This window comes from Letharia lupina (genome assembly GCF_014066315.1).
Source record: "Letharia lupina isolate WasteWater1 chromosome Unknown contig_11, whole genome shotgun sequence".
Taxonomy (NCBI): domain Eukaryota; kingdom Fungi; phylum Ascomycota; class Lecanoromycetes; order Lecanorales; family Parmeliaceae; genus Letharia; species Letharia lupina.
This window is the reverse complement of record NW_023502980.1, coordinates 1,723,674-1,746,744: the sequence shown is the minus strand read 5'-3', so window position 1 is coordinate 1,746,744 and position 23,071 is coordinate 1,723,674. Positions and strand designations below refer to the sequence as shown.

Genomic DNA, 23,071 nt, shown 5'->3' with positions numbered 1-23,071 from the left:
CGGTCCCATCAACAAGGCGTCATCGGATCTTATTGATCGGATGTATAACTTGTAATTTCCAGCAAATCCAAGATCTGCGGGACATTGCATTGACCACGCTAGCACGGGTTGCAATCTGCGAAAGGGTTTTGTCCGTCTCAGAGCTGCGAGAAAAGTCTTGCGGTGGAACACCCCGAAGCACGAAGCGAGGACTTGAATGAAAACGACATGATACCAATGAAGAAGCTCAAGACACTTTGCGTTGGCCCGATCGAGGTTGATGAAAGCTCCCAGACTGGACAGCGGGTCCACTCTACGTTACGAGGATACATTCCACGACGGCACCAGGACTCGGTATCCGAAACACATTCGCGAATGGCTATGGTTGGCTTGGAATACCCGTCCATCGACCGCTTCGATGCCGTTAACGAACACACCAATGCCCGAAACCCCCATCTCTAACCAAGCGAGAACGTCGAGAACAACGAAGACCACATTTTTCAACTACGCAGCGAGTCACTGGGCACATCGTTTCAACCGGGTACCGGTCTCTCGTGACATGATGCAGCAAGACGGGGGCGAACTTGAACACTTAGCTCTAAGTTGCCTCGAAGATGAGGTGCACGTGAAAAATGCGGTCTATGTCCGTTGATGTGCCTTTTTTTTACCACCAGATTGCCGGGAGAAAACAGACCGGTCTTCACTTGGCTGCCCCTCTTTGGATCCCAAACTTTGGTGCCAAAGCTCTTGGCTCGTGGAGACTCGATCGACGCACGGAATGGAAGAGGCCGAGCGCCTTTACATATGGCTGCTCTGGCAGAGCAAAAGGATGTCTTCAGGATCCTTTTAGCATGTCCTGATATCGACGCAGACCTCAAGGACGAAGATGGATTCACCCCTTTGCGCGTTGCTACATGCTTGGACACAGTATAGCCTGTTGGTTCAGTTCCTGTTTGCTTTCTCCGCGGTACGACGGATTCCCATCAATACCTAGCCTTTTGTCTCTTAAATCGTCTTGCTGAGCAACAACAGACTGCTAGGACTGTGCAAGATCGAATCGATTCCTCGATTGTTGCTGGGACGCCACAAGAAAATTCCGTGGGTGAAAACTCAACAGAGAATGCTGGAAATGCCGCGGCAAAGAAATCCCTTCCTAGCAATACCTTGGATCATGCGGTAATACGGAAAGGCCAAGTGACAGTCCATTCTTCGCCGAAGACAATAAAAATCGAAGCAAGCCTTTCGTCCTTGAGCCTGGCTACTGGCCGCACACCTCTACATGACGCTGCAAAGTCTGGCTATGATGATGTCACCAAAGCACTGCTAGCAAGGAAGGACATTAATACTACTGTGTCGGACGGTGCTGGCATGACACCATTGCACAAGGCAGCCAAATACGGCAATCTTTCCGTCGTCAAATTGCTCCTGGAACGACCCGAGATCTCTGGCCATGAACGTTCAAATGAGAAGTCCGGTCGCTTGCCCATCCATATGGCCGCAAAGTACGACCGCTTGAAAGTGGTTGCGTATTACCTCGCACAAGACGAGGACCTCGTCAACGCAGTCGACAACGATGGGAAATCGGTCTTGCACCACGTACTCTTCGAGGATACGCCACAGACAATCGAAGCCCTGTTGAAGCTTAAAAACGTCAAGCCTGATCTGAAAGATAAATCAAGGAAGGACGCCGCTTTGGGACGCGATTGAGAATATGACCTCAGCTCTGCAGTCTCAATCCTACCCCGGCGCTCCGACATCGACCAGGATCCACCGGATTCTGACCGTCGTCGACCAAAGAACGGAAGACATGGTGCTCCACCACCAATAGATCGTGATTTGAAGGCCGCTCGTGATCGAAATGATGTCGCCCTCAACAACGAATCGAATCAAGCACAATCATCCGAGCCCACCGACGAGACCACGACATCGCCTTCGACACTAACATCAGGAGCGTCAGCTCCTTTTCCCACATCCGTCCCAGAATGAGGCATATCAAGAACTGGTATCCACACAATCAGAAGTTCCTCGATACCCAGCCGTCCGTGCGTCGAGGTTTCTTCGCCCACAGCGCCCAGCAACACGGCTGCAGGCCTCTCACCCGACCGCTCCAATCCCGTCATCTCCTCGAGAAAGCGAGCAGCCATACCGAACAGAGCCGTCTACGGTCCCTTTGATATACATCACAGCCAATTCAATTCCCGGCATCACAAGGTCCGTGATCGACCGACGCGTCGATTCTTCACCCGAACGCCATTGGCAAGCGCCCGGACGCTTCGAGTCGGCTGTTCACGTTCTGGAGTTCAGGCGCCCCCCCTTTTTTTTGGCCAGGCGACTTGCCCGCTGCGCTTATATGCTTTTTTTCCCCTTAACCCAGTCGGAGGGGCACAGACTTATCACGGGATCTTGGATAGAAGTCTGCACGTGCAGAAAATCCCATGGCTCTGGCAGAGGCGAGGGTATATTTATGTTTGACATCAACGCGTTCCTCAGCCGAGTGTTTCTCATTTCCGCTAGGGCGCCACCGTCAGCATGGGACGCAGGCACGCGCTCATGTCCGGTCTTTTGCTACCAGCCCAGATTGAGAGCAGACACGGCCTCCAATTTCGAAGACTTAGGGACGAGGAGTGAGACGCGGGTTGCGATGATGTAAAAATTATTTCGATCTACTCATTCAACACACGGTAGTCCTATCGCGCAATAGCAGTAGCAAACTCGATAACCTCCCACCCCGTCTCCACAGGTTCCCGGTGTAAAGATCCCTCCCCGGCGAGGAAATGCAGACTCCACCGCACTCCGGCTCTTTAACACACCACACATCTCACTCCCAAAACGGTCCACCCCCCCTCGTGTCCTCAGCCCAGCGCCGGAAAGAGAGAGAGAGAGAGGGAGAGAGCGGCCTCTGACAAGACCTGACCCGCACGCACCGGCACGTGTCGCAGTCCGGCATCATCGTCGAGGAGTCGCGGGTGACGGAACCATCCCCAAGCCACTCACTCACTCACTCACTCACTCACTCACCCACGCACTCACTCACCCACTCACTCACTCACACGTGGCGAAAACGTAACGATCCGATCCGATCAGTCAAGTATAGATAAATAGATAGATAGATAGATAGATAGATAAATAGATAGATAGACAGATAGATAGATAGATAGCTAGACAGAAAGACAGCTAGCTAGCCAGCTACCTAAAAACCCTCCCAACCCAAACGAACCGTGAAAAAACCACCTACCCCCTCTGTCCCGCTGACCCCCGCCGTCCAAACCACAAACCACAAACACAAACCACAAACCACAAACACAATGTGGGCACCGGACATGAATTCCAGTCAGGGATGACTTTTTGCCGGTACAGGTAGCTTCCCGAGTGGCAATTACATAGCACCATCCTAGTTCCAGGGCCAGGGCCAGCAAACGTTCGGCGAGGCCCTCCGCCCGAGGAGGAGAAGCCCCATCCACGTGTCTAGCGGACCACTCAGTACATAACATATGATATCATACAGTATCGGCGAATGTTGAGATTTGCTGCAGCACCTGTGTTGTAGCTACCCCTCATGGTGGCAATCAGGTGGAAAATTAGCATGGGCTTCACATGGTATATAAGTAGCCTACATACCATTCCATAGTTAATCAATCAATCCTTCATATCCATTTCCAGCAACAAATCAATTGCGTCAGGGCCGTCGGCGCAAGACCGCAAGTACCCGCTCCGCCGGTGTTCAAGCCGGGGGTGAAGGGAAGTGGACACCTGCGCTTTTGTCTGCCTCGTCGTTCCGGATCTGTGATCATGGATCCAGGTCCTACGAGACATGTATTCGTAGCCTTTCCGTCAGAAATTGCGTCGACGACTATGGGGATTAATAACTGTTTAAAGGGCATGCATCACGACCAGAGTCACACTGCCTTTAGAGCTACTGAGACTACGCGAACTGCAAGCTCCGACCGGCAGATTGCACGCAATTGATTGTACCTATCTCAGGCTTATGGTATACAACTCCTCATTGAGGCCAGCCTCCCCTACGTAACTAAAAGTTGAAGCCTAGAGTCTGCCAGCAGTAAAGCATTAACCGTCTCCTTGATAAGCATCGCCAGATTCATCAGAGCTCAAGTGTTCGCTTGGTCGTGATCTATCTCGTTCCATCATGACATTGTTAGAAGTGAAAGAGGGCGCCAAACATTCACACTGAAGAAATCCATATCCCCAGAATATTTCCAGAATATTGACCGCTACCTTTGAGGTATGTAGGTACCGCATGCAGGCCATAAGGATATAGGACGCCGTTAAAGTAGCTCAAACAAAGTCGACCTCAGCGGTGACGATCTGGTACTCGCCAGTAAGCGTCGAGGGATCCAGACCAGTGGGAGAAGTCCAGCTTAGCAGCATCTTCGTGCCACCATTGATGATGTCGTTGGACCCGTAGTAACCCAGGTGAGTTCCGCCAGAATAGATGTACTTCCCGCTCAGACCAGGATTTGCTTTGAAAAGAAGCTCCTGCTCTGACCAATTGTACTTGAGGATGTTCTCAGCGTAATCGGAGGATGAGTCTCCTCCGGGCGCAAATGGCGGAAGTATGCCTTGGTCTGCAAGAAGGTAGCGGTAGTAGAAGGTGCTGTCGGCGTAGGCAGTCATGTACACGATGATGAACGTCAAATGCCGGGGTGAATAGAAGACATCGATGTCCATGAAAGCGCCTTCGATGAAGTAGGCCGTAGATGATGAAGAAGGCATATCACCGCTCCAAGAGCTACCATCCCAATATTCGAACTTTTTTCCAGGTCAGCATGTTACCTGGATAGTCAGCATCGAGAGAACCTACCGAGTCACGATCACCCACGGTGGCAGCCGATGTTCGCGCCACGAGAAGGCCACCAGCAACGTTGCCAAAGAGATAGACGTTTCCATCGTCCCCTCCAACACCAGAAGCACCCCAAGAGCGGAGACCTCCCGCACAGCCCCACTCTACCTCATCTTGATCAAAAATCTTGTTCACGGTACGCTCGGCAATTGGACCACCCTTCCCGCCGGCGGTGATTGTCAGGAGTGTTGAACCAGTGTATGTGAATACTGCAGCTTTAGTGGCCATGTTGACGTTGTCGTAAACGATTGGCGCATAAATAATGGCTGTGGTTGCATCAAGAGGAATGATAGATGATTCAGGCCAGATTGCATATCGCTGACCGTTGCCTTGCAAGGCTTCGTTGTACGCTAGTTCACCTGTTGTCAAAGGTGCAAAGCCGCGCATCCGGCCAACGTTGTCACTCCATTCTCCAATGCCGTCCTGTAACTCTAGGGCCTTCCCACTTAAGCCATTCATGCCAACGTCAATGGCCACAGAGCTCGACACAAACCCAAGGAAATTGCCATCTATTGTGGAGGTGGGAGGCGAGTATGAGCCTGTATCGCAGAAGACGAACAGGTGCTCACCATTGAGCATACCTCCTTTACCGCCGTCTCGAGATAGATGAGGGGTATCAGTCAAGGGACTGAGATGGGACTGTGTTGAGAGGTTAACTTCGAGAACGCCAGTTTCTGGCGACATGGGGTAGCCGGTGGAAAGATCGCTGTTGACTCCAATGGTGAGTAGGGTCTTAGCAAGCGCTATGCCTGCAGGAGCTTCGATGTCAAGGTACTGCGATGAGGGCACGTTTTGACTCGGACCTTGTAAGTGGGATCCTGCAACCTTGGGCGGCATGATAGAGTCACCCGAGGCGTATGTGACCCCGGGGCTAGAAATACTTGATGCTGAAGTCGTGGCAGCTGCGGATGATGAAGAAGGGGTATCCGTTGAAGTTGCGCTGGTTATAGCTGAGGATGAAGCGTAACCTATGCGGACTGCACCCTGGATCCTCAGGGTTGATGGGGTCGGGTTGTCGATCGAAGACTTCAAGTAGCAATCATTGGCACCTTCATCTCGGCTGGCAATGAACAACGCGGCCACGCATTGGACGTGATGAGCATTGTAATTGTATGCATCGCACTTCTGAACACAACCGTCAAAGCTATCGACCAGCTGGAAAGGGTAATCATCGTCTGGAAAATCGGTGTTGCAGATGATTTGGTAGACTATCCCAGCGTCCGATGTGTAGGTTGTACCGTTGTCAGCTGGGCATACTGAGATACCTGTGGCACTTGGAGCTACTGACGACGCGGTAGGGGTTGGATTCGAGAAGCCTCCAAGGACGAAGGATTGATAGCCGTCTTCCTGCCTAGGAGCAATAACTTCGTGGTCTGGATGAGGTCTAGAGGCGTCGAAGGCTGAGAGGGAGTGGCCTTCATCTTCCTTGTCTGAAGCGTTCTTCAAGTCACCTTGTACTTCGAGACCAGCTTTCCAGAGAGTGATCCCGGCAGGTTCAGCGTCTGTAAAAGTAAACCAGTCAGCTTTGCACTCAGCGCTAGGTTAGCCAGTACGTACCATTTGTCTTTACCAATATATTGCCTGTAGAAGATGGGCCCAGCTCGGTGGTTGGAGCTGCTTCGTGTTTGCCGAAAGTTTGCGAGGTATGATAGCGGTTTCGACGACGGGTGGGAAGACTAGCCAACTTGCCATCTTGGACTTCTAGAGCTTGGAGCTGTAACTGCGGGACGGGTGTTGGATATGTGAAATGATTCGAATGATGAGTTGCATTGATAGGACCACAGTCCCCGCCAACGCAATGAGCAACGCCAGTAGCCGTAGGAAGTACGGCAACGGAGTCTGGAGGGCAAGTTAGTACGCGTACCTAGGTCTGGCAGCGTGGTGGGGCTTACTGTCCGCTACCCCGGGGGTGGTGATACCCAAGCTGCTACCAGAGCTAGCTGTTGACTTGTGCATTATACGACCAAAGACATCGCCATGCTGGTGACCATGAGCTCGGAGCTTCGCGTTGGTGGTCAGTGCCAGTCCAGCTGTGATGAGCGAGACCACGGTCAAGCCGTTTGAGAAGAGCTTGTTCTTCATGATCGGGCTAATGCGAGATGTGGTCAGCAAATCTGGGGAAGCTTGCGGGCCATCGCGTGCTGAGTCTCGTGGAGGCAAGAGTGACTTACGCACCAAAAGAGTGACGGTGTTGATGTTCAAGAGGTGAAGGAATGTGGTGAAGTGAAGTGTAAAAGAATGAGGGAAGGGTTTGAAAGCGTCAGGAAGATACTGAGATCAAATGAACGTGGTGGCTGCTGCCGAGTTTTGTTGTTGTATTAGGATAGGAGTGTCAACAAAGGAGGAAAGAAGTGGAGGGAAATTTCAGATCACCGAGTGACGATTATGGGATTCGACCGCGCTTACGGTAATCACGACGCCGATGAATCTGCCCCTTTCTTCTTATGGATTTTTTCACAGTGATACAAAGCAGATTTAATTGGGTCGAGACCCCGCTCGCGCATCTCCGAAGCGCCGGCGAGGTTGCAACGGATTCTGCTATTCCTCTGGAAGCGGATGAAGCGGGACCTGTCTTGGTATTTGCAGGAGTTCTTTCAAGGAGGACTCGGTGCAGATGGCTAGGGAACTGGCTAATTATTGCTTGCGCGTTTCTATCAGATATGTGCTTATGGCGTTGAACGTGATGATTTATGTGTCAGAGAAGGGGAAAGTTGAATGGACACCCACGAAGAGCAGCTGGTAGGATACTTAGACCCGAGTGATGGCCATGTTCATGCCACGGAATATGACACGTGGAATGCATGCATTGCTTCTCACCTCGCATAGTGAATCTGGCGTTTCGAGACGCTTCGGTTCGCATGTTCCGGTGGTTAAAGGATATCTTCTTGCCAGTAGCGTAAGCAGTTTGCAGACGAAAACGGCGGAGAGATCATCGCAATGAGACTGACAGCCCTGCAAGCTGCCGTCTACTCTCGCACCACACTCCCACCCTCCTATGTCACTCCGCCTTCCTGGCCTGCTCATTCAACCCCGGCGCCGTACCCTCCGTCGTCACATTCCCCTTCTCAATATCCGCTGCCCACAGAGCTGCTCCCACCGTATTTGTAAATGCAAACAGGATACTCGCAATAGGCACCAATTCTAGCAGGACAGCTGCAACACCGAAGCTAACCCATACCTATCAGCACATGTTCCGAATCCCAAAGCCCCTGCACTGGTGCCGCCTGGTGGTGACTTACCTCGTGTATGCCGCTTTATACTCCTCAATGTGCTTCTGCTTCTGAGTACTATTCCACTGCTTCAACTGAAAATACCGCGAATGAGCCGCCGGGCCAGCACGCCTCCCCTGCAATACCACAAACAGAACCGTTCCAACCACTGGTATGAAGTTCAGCGGTAGATACATAAAGTACCTAATAATTGCCGTAGGCGTAAACTTCTGAAACGGCTTCTTCGTCAATTTCCCCAGCTTGCCCATGATATCGCTGCCTCCTTTGATCTGCCTTCCCTCGCTGACGAGATTTGTAGTATTCTTAGACACCAGCACGCCATCAAATGTGTCGGTGAGAGCGTCTTCGATGAGGAAGGTCTTGCTGAGAATTGTGAAGAGGGTTGAAGACTCAGACAGGACGAGCAGGGCGGCGCTGACGGCAGCCAAAGGGCCAGAGGTAAACGCCATGACGGCCACCTGGGGTACGTAGGTGAAAAGGAACATAAAGGTGGTTACGCCGAGGCCTAGAGTCATTGTCGGGGCAAGTTTGGTTGTGAGAGGCTTCCTGGGAAGGTAAGTGTTTAGCGTCTGCTGTCTGCTGTGCTAGCATTGCGGTCGCGAACGGGGCCATACCATAGAGAGCGATGGGATAGGAAATAGTAGATACCCTAGACACTCGAATTCATTAGCAGACAGACCTCCGAGTGTTGCGGTAAACAACTGGTAGAATCTGACAGCTTGCCTTGACAGGGTATAGGTATGCCGCAGAACGCGCCGCTTGAACGGTTAGGGTCTTGATGCGGTCGGCCTCGCCGACAGCGACGTCCCTGACTTTGTCTGCCATGGTAGGAGAGTGATTATATGCAGAATAGAGTAGTGAGGGTGGAGGTGATGTCGATTGTATGAGTCTTGCGAGCCTCGTTGGAGTGCCATGAAAACAAGGCACGCGATCAGTATCAGCCCTACGACTCTCTTTTACGCTTGCATACTCCGTCGTGAGGGGCATGAATGACTGAAGTAATAATCTCGATAGAAGCTTGATATCTAAAATGGATGATCCCGTTTGAACAAGTAGACCCCTAGGTACAATGGTGGTACTTAACGCTTGCACTGTTCGTTGCCAACCTCCACAATCCGTATACATGCTGTCCAACGCCCCGAACGCCCATGCTCCTTGGCTATGGAAAGATTCAATGATCACTCAAGATATCATCTCATCTGTCTCGGTTGGCTTGCGGTTGTCTCCTCCCTGCCTCTCCGCTGAACGCAGATAGACTAAGCGATGTGAGACCCCTCCAGCTGCTCCTTGAGGTCGAGGCTTCGGGTTGGTCGTTGACGAGAGTAGCTGCCATATCATCACCGCGCTCCAGGTCAGTATCACGAGGGATTGGAATTGCGGCTGAAGGCGATTCGTTGGTAGTCTCAGCAGCCTGTGCCTGGACGTCTTCGACATTGTCGTGGTATGGTGCGTGAGTGGTAGGTGTGGTAGTGCTCGAAGATGGATTGGTCATCGAGCGAACGACGTCCCCTTTGCAAATAGGGCACGTTCGGCGGCGAGTGACAAGCCAAGGCGTTCTAGTAATCAGTCAGAACACAATTAAGTAAATGGAAAGGCGTAGGTTGCTTACATGCACTCGGCGTGAAACTCATGGCCACACGGTAGGCTCATCACTCTGCTTTCACCATCCACATATTCCTCAAGACAGACCACACACTCGACTTGCTTGCCATTGTATTTCTTGTGAGGCTTAATCAGGCTGGCACCTTTCTCCAGCTGCGCTGTGGATACCTTTGCACTAGCTCGTTCCAGAGACGCAGAAACAGCGTCCCCGATACCCGATGCCGTCGCTGAACGTGGTCTCGAACGAGCTGTGATAGTCCGAGGACACGTCTGGAGGAGAGGAGAGGTCGGCGAAGAGCTTTGAGGCGAAGCAAACCGCGTCGACGAAGTGGTAGAAGTACAGGACATGGTATGGTATGTCCGTATTGGAAGACGATCGACCACAGATTTCGGCGCTCGCCATCTCCGTCGACGGATCCTTGAACGCAATAGCAGGAGAGCGTAGACAACTGTCAAAGTGACTAGTGGGCTTACTACTAGAACGAGCAGCGTATCGAAAAAAGGGCTTGTAGACATAGTTGTTGGGGTTAGCGTGACCCACAGTCCTTCATGTTCCTCATCCGACTCGGCTTCAAGCTGGCTGACACTGGCTTCCTGTGCTGCAGCTTGGTTCTTCAAACCGGTGGCAATTTTCTTGCTCTCGTCTTTCGCTGCAGCTTTCTGGGATTGATCACTAGTTCCGGCCTTGTTTCCAGGCTTGTTGTATTGTCCACTACCTGGCGTGATGCTGCCACCTGTTAGGGCGCTTCCTGGCTTCTCATCGGCTGATTCACCCGCCTTTCCAGATCCTTTCGATGGCACGGGAGTTGCTGCAGAAGCTCGAGTGGTCGTGGTGCTCTTCGTTTTGGCGGAAGGCTTCGCTGCTACAAGATCTGGATCGCGCCAATCCTGAACGCCAATAACAAAATCATCGCTAGAACCGGGATGTGAAGAATACTTCTTGGTATCTTTGGTGACTTTTCCGAATGGCTCGCTTTTGCTTTGGCCTTTAGCTTTCCCATTCTTTTCTTTTGAGTTCGTCGCTTTTTCTTTGGGTGATTCGTCAGTCAGTTTCTCACTAAACCAGTCGAGGCGGCCACTGCTTGGCGGTCGCCGACTGTCCTCCAGCGTTCCAGGAGCATAATTCTCCCTACCCATTCCCAGACTAGACGCGAGGGATCTTAGCCAGCTCGGCTTTTCCTTTGGCTGCAATTTTCCGTTTTTTCCCGAAGACTTCGCATTCTTTCCCTTAGAAGATCTCGACGGCGTTGAGGTCGATTTTGGACCGGACGCAGGTGTGAAGGTAGGTCCGTCAACGTCAACTCTAGTCTTTGAACCCTCCTTCTTAGCACCAGCACTGGATCCTGGTCCAGTTATTGTGTCCTCTGATTCAGACTCATCCACAGGGCTCTCAGGAGGAATGAGGGATGAAAGCAGGTGAGCAGTAGTATGTGACGTGAACAACGACGGAATCGTGACATTGGATGTGTCTCCTCGTGCGTACATTGTGACAAGTGCGCCACCGCGGGTATGGTCACCCACAATGAGAGCGCTGCCACCTCGCCGCTGTGCCCATTTGACTTTTTCCAAAAAACCACAGCCGCCGCGACTCAGCAATACAATCTTTCCGGATATCTCAGCACTTTCCTGTAGCGACTGTATATCTGCATGTGTAGAAGGTTGCCCCACTTGAGCCGCCTGGTGCTGAGCAGGTCGTCCGGGCCCCGAAGGCTTCGAGACGGGTGATGAAGGGAGAGGGTGGTGTAGGTGGTCGTCAGTGCCGTCAGCCTCAGAAGGCTCTTCGGCATCGTCGGATACTACTTCGAGTGGTGAACCCCCGCCATTCTTCTGCTGAGCAGCATTGGCCTCGTCGCCACTGTGAGCAACAGAGGTCTGGTCGGCGCTGGTATCTCTACGATGCTGCTGAATGCCGCCTTCCCAGCCGGGTACATCGCTGCACCCAAGCTCGCCTTCTGCGCCTGCGCCAGGGCCTCCTCTTCCTAAATTATCATCACCAAAACCGCTGCCGATCCAAAGCTGCCCACTCAGGCCATTTCCTGAAAGAGAAGGGCCAAAATCGGCAGGTCGAGCAAGGAAGAATGTTGAGTTGTCGTCTGTGAGGCTGATGATGGCTGAAGGCGGGAAGAGAGTAGACGGCGTGTGGAAGGAGAACAGAGCGCGGAGGCCACTTTTTGGCGTGTCGGAGGTTGATTCTGTTGCTATCTGGCCCCTTGGATGTGAATGTAGGAGGGAGAAGAATGTCAAGACAGTCGGTAGGCCGACAATGCACAAGAATACCAAAATCAGATGGTGGGGAGGCATCTTGGAGCGAAGGCGTGCCTACTCAAAAGTTGGATAAACGCTCAGACTGCCGCCAAACAAGGATGGCGGAATATAGCGTCCATAGAGATAGGGATATTTTACGTAAAGCAGGCCTTTTCATGCAGTAGAATTTTCAGTGATAATGGTCAGGAGTGCTTAGGAGACTGTGATGTCGGAGTGAGTGTGATCATGCTGCCAGTGCCAAGGCTACGATGGCGGCTCGGGTACTTAATTCTAATGAGGCTAGCCAATATTGCTTTTGTCCAAGCTGGTTAAGCTTTTTTCAGAAATCTAGGATCAATCACGTCATGGTCAAAGATGTCCTTTGTTTACATACCTTAGCGTCTGCTTTATAGCAAAGCTGCATGATTCAAGTAGCAAGGGTCCTTGGGCAACATGCTTTACGAGTAGGTCCCAGACAAACAATATGTTCTGCCAACATCTTTGATCAGAAGCCTAGGGCATCCTGTACTGTGACCAACAAAATTGTCAAGTACAAGAGACTTGACTCGGATGGATGTAGCTACCTTAGACATCTAACCTCTAACCCTCAAATACCCGTTGCTGAGAAACTTCAACCGCTGACGTGCGCTAATCACTCTATCACCATACAAATGGTCAAGTATGAAAACGGTGCGATGTGTCAGAAAGCAGAAGGCAGCGTTGCGAAGAGCTGTTCATTGTCTTCGCACCCTTCGCTGCTACTAAACGGTAGCTCGTAGAAGATGGAATTTTGTTGAATATGAGCGCCAGTGTACCAGCCCAGCAACTGTGCTGGAGCATAAGGAAGGCGCGGCATGAGCGACAGGTACCGCTTTCCTTTCTACGGGCAGTGTGTCTCATCGCCTCCTGCCAACGGCTTCTTTATGTTTGAAGCTCAATCAACTTTCCCAGTCTCTTCTTCCAGTGTCCTGGATAACTTCATTGATCCTACACCCTACCGCATTACGCAAACCTACATCCTACAATCATGAACATTGACGAACCTCTAGCCGCAGGCTTCGTGCTTCCGGGAAGGGCCAGGAAGCGACACAGGCAGGGGACTGACTCCACAATCGTCAATCGGCTTCCAATCCTGAGATACCTACCCAGACACTTTCGCTCTCATTTCGTTGCCATGTGCGGAGAGTTCATCGGCACCTTTTTATTCCTCTTCTTCGCTTTCTCCGGCACCCAAGTCGCAAACACCCAAACGAAATCTCAGACGTCCACTACTATTGCTCAGGCTTCCAATCCAGCCCAACTCCTGTACATCAGCTTGTGCTTCGGCTTCTCTCTGGCCGTCAACGCCTGGGTTTTCTTTCGCATCTCTGGAGGGCTCTTCAATCCTGCCGTCACACTCGGAATGTGTCTCGTAGGGGCATTGCCATATATACGCGGCGTGCTTCTCACGGTGTCACAGATCCTCGGTGCCATTTCCGCGGCCGCGGTCGTCAGCGTGCTATTTCCAGGACCACTGGACGTCCGGACCGCGCTCAGGATAGGCACTTCGATTACCCAGGGTCTCTTCATCGAGATGTTCCTTACCGCTCAACTAGTCTTCACCATCTTCATGCTTGCGGCCGAGAAGCACAAGGCAACCTTCATAGCGCCCGTTGGCATTGGCTTGTCGTTGTTCATTGCTGAACTTACTGGTCCGGTCCCAATGATGGACCCAACCTTTGTGTCTGCTGACTGCTTCAGGTGTCTTCTACACCGGCGGGTCAGTAAACCCGGCTCGATCATTCGGCCCTGAGGTGGTCTTACATACGTTTCACCACTATCATTGGGTATGCCGCCCTTGTCCCTGCAATTGACAACGGACACTGACCCGCGGGACACTCAGATCTACTGGCTCGGGCCCATCCTCGGCTCGATTCTAGCCTCGGGCTTCTACCGATTCATGAAGATGCTCGAATACGAAACCGCGAATCCCGGTGCCGATTTCGACGAGCACGAGAAGGAACATTTCGACCCGGAGATCCACGGCAGTCGGCCTCCAACCACCGTCCACCTGCAACCAAGCGATCAACAGACTCACGGCGCGGCCAGAACCGTAACCGGCGCAGAAGCCGATCACTACGACCCGGACGGCGTCAAGGCCAGTCCGGGAAACCACACGGCTGGACAAGGGCGCCATCGGAGGATGTCCGCGTTGAAAGGCGGACGGAAAGAGCCCGGCTTCTCACCCGCAGAGGTATCGCGGAAGGAGACCGAGGACCTCACTGACGTCTACGACGCCGCGCCTGGGGCGGAATTGGGTAACGTGTCAAACGGTGCGCGAACTTGACGGGATCCGTTGACGGCCGAGGTGTGGAGCAGGCAGGATGACAAGAGGTTGGGTTGCTTGGGAAGGATTGCATGGCTTGCTTTGGCTTTTGTCTGCGGTTCTCAGGCTAGAGAAGGGGAGAGAAGCAGGTCTTTATGGCTTTGAATATATGGATTCACACTCCCTTTTCCCCCTGTGCATCAAGTATATTAGCAGTAGCTTCGTTCAGTCATGACATGAACAACATCAAGCAAATCGCAAAGCCGGAGAAGCCTATTGTTGATCATGACTCTACTTGCTACATCAAGACCGGGTCAGAAGTATGTAGAGTGTTCAATCCAATCGGGACGGTAAGACTCTTCGAGGAGGGGAATCATTGATATGCTCATGCTCGTTTCGCATTTCTATTTACAGGCGGGCTATTGCATACCGCAATGCGAGTGCTTTTCTATCAAGCTCCTTCCATCCCTTTTCGATATCCAGCTCGAGCAAGCAAGCAAGCAAGTATCCTGGCTTCGCACCCGCAAATGTGCTGACATGGCGAGTATCAATCAGACCGCTTTCCCCGGCCTAGTTCAAGTGAGGGTCGAGAGCGTTGGCGGTCTCGGTGTAGTGGTGACCGGGGTGAACGATATCCTCTGGGTGCCCGTCTCCATGGTGGTGCTTCTCGGAACCCTCGACGTATTGCTCGCCCTCACCAACGAGGCCCGTGCGGCCGCTTGAGCCGGTGCCGGAACCGAAGCCGGAATCACCACCGGTCGCTCCTGAGCCTGTGCCGGTAATCCCCTCACCAGTGAGACCGGTATCGCGAGTGTTGGAGTCGTAGCCGGAGCTACCACCTGTCAAGCCTGAGCCCGCTCCAGACAATCCCTCGCCGGTGATACCGGTATCGCGAGTGTTAGATTCGTAGCCGGAGCTACCACCTGCCAAGCCTGAGCCCGTTCCAGACAATCCTTCGCCGGTGATACCGGTATCGCGAGTGTTTGAGTCGTAGCCAGAGCCCAAGCCGGAGTCATTGCCAGTCAAGCGGGACCCCGTTCCTCCGCTAGTCAAGTCAGCACCGCCGGTGTTCGTGTCGTATCCAGAGCCTGTTTGAGGAACTGAGCCCCCAGCAATCATGCCCTCGTCACCACCGAGGCCGGAGCCAGTAACCGTGTTATCACGGTCCATGCGAGAGCTTGAGTCGTAGCCGGAGCCCGTACCTCCCACAATACCAGTGTCACGGGTGTTTGAGCCGGAGCCGGTCAAGACATCCTGACCGTCGAGACCAGTGCTGCTACGGTCGTTGGGGTTGTAGCTTGATCCGGATCCCGCGTTCATTGAGGACTCATCCATAGTGGTGCCACGGCCCGTAGTGTCGACGCCAGAGCCAACAAGGCCGGTGTCACGCTCGCTTGTCCCGGTGTACTGAGGCCCAGCGTTGTTGCCGCTACCGAGGCCAGTATCCCGGGAAGTGCTATCATAACCTGAGCCAGTACCAGAGCCGATTCCAGAGCCTGCACCTGAGTCTTGCATTAGCTCAGAATTGGAAAGGCCTGTACTCCCAGTCCCGGCATCTCTCGCTCCATGGATGCCAGGCTTAGTGGAATGGAGGACACCAGGATTGGTAGGAGACATGGAACTGCCGTGGGCAACAGAGCCGGACTCACCCTCGATCCCGGTCTGTCCAGTGAGTTCTTGGTTCGAGAGGCCAGTACCAGATGTGCCGGTGTCACGGTCACCGTGGATGCCACGCTTGGTGGAGTTGAGGACGCCAGGGTTTGTAGGCGACATGGAGTCACCGTGAGCAACGGAATCTGAGACGGGAGTGTCATGAACGCCGGACTGGCTGCCGTGGTCTCCCTGGAGCCCGTCATGCTCGAGCTTTGCATTCTCTGGAGTGATGAGATTAGTAGCCGATGGTGACGCTTTGAAGAGAGGGAACTCACCATCTTTGTGGCCGCCTTGAAGGGCATCCTTGACCTTGTGCATGAGTCCAGACATGTTGGCGGTGTGAAGTGTTTATTGAAGTGTTAATTGTAAGTGAAGTTGGACGTGTGAGTCGGTTGAGAGGTGATAGATTGAGTACGAGGTTCGAGGTGTGAGAGTTATTGAAATGAAAAAGATTTGGTGAAGCAGGATGAAGGCGGGGTCTTAAGTAGTTGTAGAAATAGGTGGGTAAATAAAGATCTGCGCTTTGCTTGCCGTACGAACTACGAATTGAGGTCTAAGGTAGGTACTCCCTGAGCTGGTACAAGGTAGTGAAAAGTGAAAAGTTGGCAGGGACCTTTTCTCATTCGATTCAGACGTCACATGCATACACTACCGGTCTACTATCAAGGAATCAAGTTAGAACAATAAATTACAAGCTCAGCTTTCTGTTTCCAACTTGGCATGAGCGGGGCAATCTCGCCCCACCATTGCACTGATGTCACTCTCACGTGCGAAAGGTGTGGCGTAGAGGCGTACATGCACAGCCACAGATCTACAGTACAGAACCCCGAAGCCTTTCTGAGGGCTATCTTTGGCTTTGAGGCTTCGAGATTAATTTCATAGCAGAAATCATGCTCTTTATGTCATGTTAGAAGAGAAATACTGTCAAAATGCATGATTGCATCAGGCAAAATCCTTGTGCAGTTGTGAATACCAGGTTCGGAAGCCATTCTCTTCCCTCTGATCGTCTCATAATTGTAAATCAAGACCAAAACAAGAGAGTACTCTCCTGGCCAGCTATCCTCTGTCGTGCTCTTGAACCTTGGACGTTGTCCATGACACGTCCATCAATCATCGAAAATATTAATATGCTGTCGCCGTGGCCAGTAGATTCATGATTCGGGCTCATCCGGCTTGGCGCAATGCTTGACTCGCCATCTCCGACCTCATTCCATTGCAGATTCTTCCACTCCCTTCATTCATGCTTCCCCAATCATCATCTGTTGTCTGACTCATATGATTTAGGCGAGTCGTTGTTCAAGGATTCCCATTTTGCTGGCCTGGGCCCTTTTCATGCTTCTTAAAAGGTGCTGTCAGCGCACCATAGGCGGAGAAGAGATGGTTCAAATCAGCAGTCACACTAAGGTTTGACACTGGAGAACGAAGAGTGCGCCTATCTTCCGCCTCGATGATCATTGCTAACGACATTCTCTATACAGTAGATTGACTCCGTCAGTCAAGAATCCGTGACCGCAACGAAACAGCGAGCATTCTGCCGAGGCTTCTTGCTCTCCGACTTGACCGCACTTCTCCTTCTGTGGAACCCCGAGACAACAATACAAGACTTGTTTGCCAAGTACCCTGACATGCCGAGAAGCTCTTTGTGCTTGTCGGGGCTGCGTTGCATGTGTTGAGGAGAGAGATTTATCTCGGCAACGCAACACTCGAGATGGAGCTGGACCGCAACGAGATTCCGCTCTACTGCTGCAGGCTTTGGGAACTCCAGGCTGGCTGGCCTGGAATGCTAGCTCTCAGCTCCGGAGAGGCGTAGGGATCACTTGGAACGTGCTAGAGAAGCTGCTGCCTTGAAGGAAAAGTGTGAGCGAAAGCGGGACATGGCTTCCGAACCCGAACGACTAGTCGGTATGCAATCAGCATAAGAATCATGAGGGGACAGTAGGATGCGGCTGAAGTGTGGATAGCTGGAGTCATGGCACCGAAACTTTCTGCATCGTCAAGCGTACCGCCCCGCTTATTTTTGATGCCTTTTCGGTAGCCAAGCTTCTGAAGCCTGAACGAGCCTACGGAACGAAAGAGGAGATCTATTCTATCTGTGGGCCAATCTCAAAATTGGACACCCTTGTTGGCTGAGGGAGGATGGACCGATGAGCCTATGGCTGGGATTGGCCACGCGGGTTCGTGATTCTGATGTGAGGAAGGATGGCCAGATGCTGTGGGAAACAGTTTGCTGGACGTCCACTGCAGGGGCTGCAGCCATTGGTATATCCAGTGCTCTCTTTGATACCCTTCTGGAAGGATGCGGACTGCCATGCTGCATACCCTTGTTCTTAAGCTCGTTTGTTCAGCGTATGCATGGAACCTTCTAATCTCCTCCAGAGAAGCTTGGAACGTCAATCTGAATCCACATGCAGCTGACAGGCACCATGAATATGCTCACAGTGACTGAACAAGTATGGCTTGTAGTAGTGGATGCGACTGACAAAGACAGGCTCATGTCGTGAGAGCCCCAGGCCTAGTTCCACCTCCCCGGACTTAATAAACCTCCTCTCCCAGTACAGTGTTGATCATCCGCTAGTACTTCGGACCTCGGCGCACTCAACGCAAAGTTGTGATGAACGGCACCACTAACCGAAAGGGAATTGTTGTTTTCAAAGTGTGTCTGAGCTCACCTTTCCCACCGACCCCCTACCAAGCACCCAACCCAATAACCATGCTTCCAGCCCTGTTCCTCATGCTGTAAGCCGTTGGCTTGTACCTACTGCTGTATAGCATCAAGTCCACCATCGCTCTTGCATCGCTCGTTCCTTTCTTGACGGTCCCAGCGTCCTCCTTCCACGCAGGCTGAGCTGAGGGCTTGGGTCTGAGTGAGCTCGGGCTCGATCTCCTTCATTCAGTTGGATCGAACACCATCCTAGCACATCTGCGTCGCTCCTTCCCTACTTTGCAAGCTCTTGCCTCGTTGGTCCAGGCCTACGAAGTTGGGCGGTTGATCGGGAATGAACTGGAGCTTAAGCTCTTCATTCAGTAAGACCGATTAACAAGCTAGCTGCTCGGGAGAAAGAACCTCCTATGACTCCTCCTCCGCTAGGAGAAGGCCACGGTGGTAGACGATCTCGTCGTGAGTCTCGAGCCCTTCTCGAAGGTATTATCAGTGAGACATCAAGGCGTGCATCGTGACCAAAGAAGAGATTGCTGACGTTCTTGAGAAACACAAGAACACAACTCACGCGACGCCAATCTTACAAACAGTGTTTCCTCCGGTATCCCACTACCAGCCCCCGACCTTTCGAACTTGGCTGCAAGAAATGGCCCATTCTCACACATTCGGATCATTCCTAAGCCCCCTGTGGAAGAGACCCCAGAACAAAGAATGCAACGGACCAACCCGTTCACCTTTAAGAAGCCGTCATTTTCAGAGGAAGCAGAAGCCAACGTGTCTTCTCACCCCAACCCGTACAATTGGCAAGCTAACCTAGCCAACGCATCTGACGGAGCGTCGTTTGCACAGGTATGTGTCTTCAGAGCCCAAATTTCCCATTCCGTCTCAGATTTGCAGTCTTGTTGCATATTGAAAGAGTGGTCCACTGCAAAATGTTTAAGGGCTCGGATACCGACATGGAGAGGAAACGCTGATTCCTTTCTTGCTATCAGAAAGCACGCGCTGCCGAATTGAACGCTGCCAGAGCACGACGAGCCGCCCAAATGCAGTCCATTGACGATGAAATTCCTGATCTGTCAGGGGCTGTCAGCCTTGGAACGTATAAATTCACGCGGCGTGGTCGAGGCAAGAAGTATGAGACACATAAGCTAAGCGAGCTCCAAGAAATCCAGGAAAAGGAAGGCGAAAACAAAGTGACGGAACCCGCGTCAACTTCATCCGTTCACCCACTCTTCAATCCTCCATCACCCACCACACTTTCATCCTCTCAACTTCCCGAACGCCCTCATCATATCGAGGCCGAGCTTGACGACAGGATCCTCAACCACTTGGACAACCCAAGCCCTGACAGACGTGGCTCCCACGAGCCTGATCCACCTCACTGCGACGAGCTTGGCCCATCTCATTACGCCACGAAACTTCCGAGCCCCATCCGCTCCAGCTACACTGACAGACGGAGCTCTCAAGCGTCTGGCCAAGCTAACTCTTCTTTTCCGCCCGCACAAGATCACCGCTCAAGTCAAGACTTCAGCGCCTTGATCCAACAAGACACGCTAAGCTCGCAACCCTCTGGACAAGTCCATTCTTCATTTCCGCCCAAGTATTACGGTTCGACTCAACATTTTAGCGCCACGATCAACCCACATAGACAAAGCTCACTACCAGCGTCTAGACAAGCTCATAATTCATTCCAGCTCCAAGATCATAGCTTGAATTATAACTCCTACACCCCAGTCAACACCGACAGACGAAGCTCACAAGTGTCTGGACAGACTCAACCTTCCTTCCCGCTACCGGCTCGCCATTTAGATGCTTCTCAACAGTACGGCCAGTTTGCGAAGAGCTTAACCGCCTTGATCAAAACTGATAGACGAAGGTCGAAAAATTCCGGACAAGCGGCTTTTCCTTTTACACCTCAAGATTTTCAGCAACGTATTCTAGACCCGTACCGTGAGATCGAGAGCAAGGCCAACGGTTCGCTTGCCGCGCACAGACAAAACTCGCAAGCAAGCAGTCAACTTCATCGTCCAGCATCGCCCAAAGCTTACTCCGCGCCCCGATCTTTGCCACTTTCAGACACCCTCCCGACAGCCACCTTCAACCTTAAGACTAATCAGTGGGATCCTGATTTACCCGAAGCCAACATGGCCACTCAGACCCCAACAAACAAGTCCACTCGCGGTGGCCACTCTGGCCAGCAATCATCTCGTCAGTCCTCTTCACGAAATTCACACGCGAGCCAGGATGTTCACAATCCTCATGCTATTGTCACCACCACAAAGAGTGGTCGCCCTTACACCAACCCATACATGCCAACTGATCCACCGCCGTCTACAGCTCGTCAGATTACGAGGGAGTCCCCATCTGGAAACATCAATCTGGACACTCAATACGATGATCCAGACATGGTGCAGCGCCAACGCAAGATGCGATACATGGATCAAGAAGAAGCTCGATACCGAGCTCTAGAACTAGCTAAGCAAGAGCAATCCGAAGAATACCTCGATGATCCTTTCCAGGACCAACCCACACACATTCAGCACTATGGGCGTAATCAGCCATCTAAATACGCCGAATATGCAGCACAACAAGCGGTCTATGGTCAATCGCCGGATTACGGACATCAGCCAACACTCACTACTTATGCCTCAGATCCTAGTGCGTCGTCGTTCCTCTCAAACGCTCAGCAAGTTACACATGCTCCGAATGCTGGAATGTCCCCCTATCGTGGCCAGCAGTCGGCCTACGAGCAACAAGCTTTCGTCAATAATCGTGACCAGAACCCTGGAGCAGGTCCGCATGAGCAGCGCGCAGCATTCGAACAACAACTTGTAAGTAAACCTCGTGCGTCCGTACGACTGCCAGCTGTGAGAGGCACCATTGATCAGCAAAAGGAATTTCTACAAGAACCAAAACTTGAAAGCTTGTCGCTGGAAGACTACACTGGCAAGATTGCTCAAGACCAACGCCGTCGTCCCACACAAGGCGGTGTCCAGCCGCCTTCTGGCAGATTATCTCACGCAGTCCCCATTCGAGATCCTGCCGCCTATACCGGCTCAGGCCTGACTATGAGACGAAATCAAGAAGCGTTGAGGCAAAACCTCGACACGGTCGTTGCATCTTCCCAAGGGCCTACAGGATCTGCTAGGACTGTGATGAATGATCCTCACCGAGATCGCCAGCCTTCAAGTAGGCCTTCGTCTACAGTCACAGATACTACTGTCACTGGATCTACGCTTCGGGCTCAAGCTCCTAGCTACGAGTCCATTACCACACAGCGTCCAGTCACAACGAATCCGGCTTTCATGAAGCCAAGACCAGATACAAGTCGTCGCCAAGGGAGAGCAGCGCTCGGTGAGAGCGACCATCTACCCTTGCAATATTATGCGGGTGACATGCTCAAAAGCCCTGAGCGCGCCACTGCAGATACTGAGATTACGGGTCTTCGTGAGCCCTATCGAGCTCCTGCGGTTCCCCCCGGTTTTGGCCACGATGCCGCTGCCTACACCAAGAATGCGGGACTCCCGGCTGCGGCCATTGGCGCTGGCAACGCGTTCATGAATGAGATCGCGAAAGGGGCCCCGCCCAAACGAAATCCTCAGCAACGCTTGGAAGACGCAGCCACATGGTTCCGCACTGATCCTCGCGATCTCTCATACGCGGCGGCGATTCTTCCTCGTCAGACAATGAATAGAATGAATCCGGAGCGTTTCCCTCTCGAAGACGCAGCTCCTCGTACCGTCAGTCAACTTGCAGACAATTCCGAGGATGACGACCCCAGCGATCGAGCTCGTCAAGCCGCGACCCCAAGACCTATTGGTCACGGTCGTCCACCTGGATTCACCACGCCACCTAGCAATCATGGTCCGACGCGAGCTGCAACTCAAGCTCCCTTCTCCACCCTTGCCGGCGTTACTTCAGTCAATGACACAGAGGGAATGGTGCGCTCAGCCCGCGAGTTCCTTGACGATGACGCACGAGCGATAGAAGCGATGTTCGGTGGAGTCTACAGCAACCTCATGGCCGGCATGAATGGCCCATATGACTACATGAACCACTACGCTCCTCCTCCAGCCTACGCGATCGACCATAACGCCAAGAACAACCACACGTTCTTCGACCCCCAGTGGTTCGCTACTGCCCCTCCAGCGAGGGTTGGCAGAGATCCACGTCGCGAGCAAGGCGAGTATGAGGACCCGACCCAAGGAAGTGCTAGCCGTCGCGGAGATCATGCTCGTGGTGAAGTCAGTGGACGTGACAGCGGTGGACATGGTGGTAGTGGAGGTCGTGCTTGGGGGAGGAATTGAAATGTGGTTCGTTTTTATGGTATGTTCCCTGTCTTTCCCAGCGATTCAAGACATACTGACGTAAACAGTACGATAGATGTAGCTCAACTTTCAAGGTCTCGATACCGTTATGTCGAATCTTTTCTTTTTCCTATGGCGGAGAGCTTTTACGAAACGTTTCTATGGTATGAATCTGATTCTCTTTTTGAACCACCCATAGTCACATCCTGGATACCCGCTGACCTCCTTGTACAG

The 23,071-nt window shown here is 52.4% G+C and overlaps 7 protein-coding genes across 7 annotated transcripts; 3 read left to right on the top strand and 4 right to left on the bottom strand.

Moving 5' to 3' along the window:
• Positions 1-783: 783 nt before the first annotated feature.
• On the top strand, positions 784-1,686 carry HO133_001076 (uncharacterized protein; the record flags this gene model as incomplete). Its single annotated transcript, XM_037292008.1, has 2 exons — positions 784-906; positions 1,012-1,686. 2 exons carry the CDS (start codon positions 784-786, stop codon positions 1,684-1,686), a joined length of 798 nt encoding a protein of 265 aa, XP_037152370.1.
• A 2,586-nt stretch (positions 1,687-4,272) lies between these two features.
• HO133_001075 (uncharacterized protein) lies at positions 4,273-6,919 on the bottom strand (the record flags this gene model as incomplete). The annotated part of the gene is made up of 4 exons (XM_037292007.1): positions 4,273-4,746; positions 4,799-6,339; positions 6,395-6,676; positions 6,730-6,919. 4 exons carry the CDS (start codon positions 6,917-6,919, stop codon positions 4,273-4,275), a joined length of 2,487 nt encoding a protein of 828 aa, XP_037152369.1.
• Positions 6,920-7,835: 916 nt separating this feature from the next.
• On the bottom strand, positions 7,836-8,892 carry HO133_001074 (uncharacterized protein; the record flags this gene model as incomplete). Its single annotated transcript, XM_037292006.1, has 4 exons — positions 7,836-8,004; positions 8,077-8,613; positions 8,682-8,716; positions 8,791-8,892. The coding sequence occupies 4 exons, from the start codon at positions 8,890-8,892 to the stop codon at positions 7,836-7,838; spliced, it is 843 nt and encodes a 280-aa protein (XP_037152368.1).
• A 370-nt stretch (positions 8,893-9,262) lies between these two features.
• Positions 9,263-11,970, bottom strand: HO133_001073 (uncharacterized protein; the record flags this gene model as incomplete). The annotated part of the gene is made up of 2 exons (XM_037292005.1): positions 9,263-9,623; positions 9,677-11,970. 2 exons carry the CDS (start codon positions 11,968-11,970, stop codon positions 9,263-9,265), a joined length of 2,655 nt encoding a protein of 884 aa, XP_037152367.1.
• Positions 11,971-12,940: 970 nt separating this feature from the next.
• Positions 12,941-14,239, top strand: HO133_001072 (uncharacterized protein; the record flags this gene model as incomplete). Its single annotated transcript, XM_037292004.1, has 3 exons — positions 12,941-13,604; positions 13,654-13,739; positions 13,796-14,239. The coding sequence occupies 3 exons, from the start codon at positions 12,941-12,943 to the stop codon at positions 14,237-14,239; spliced, it is 1,194 nt and encodes a 397-aa protein (XP_037152366.1).
• Positions 14,240-14,788: 549 nt separating this feature from the next.
• Positions 14,789-16,201, bottom strand: HO133_001071 (uncharacterized protein; the record flags this gene model as incomplete). Its single annotated transcript, XM_037292003.1, has 2 exons — positions 14,789-16,125; positions 16,147-16,201. The coding sequence occupies 2 exons, from the start codon at positions 16,199-16,201 to the stop codon at positions 14,789-14,791; spliced, it is 1,392 nt and encodes a 463-aa protein (XP_037152365.1).
• Positions 16,202-18,940: 2,739 nt separating this feature from the next.
• On the top strand, positions 18,941-22,837 carry HO133_001070 (uncharacterized protein; the record flags this gene model as incomplete). The annotated part of the gene is made up of 3 exons (XM_037292002.1): positions 18,941-19,022; positions 19,078-19,379; positions 19,523-22,837. The coding sequence occupies 3 exons, from the start codon at positions 18,941-18,943 to the stop codon at positions 22,835-22,837; spliced, it is 3,699 nt and encodes a 1,232-aa protein (XP_037152364.1).
• Between the last annotated feature and the right edge of the window lie 234 nt (positions 22,838-23,071).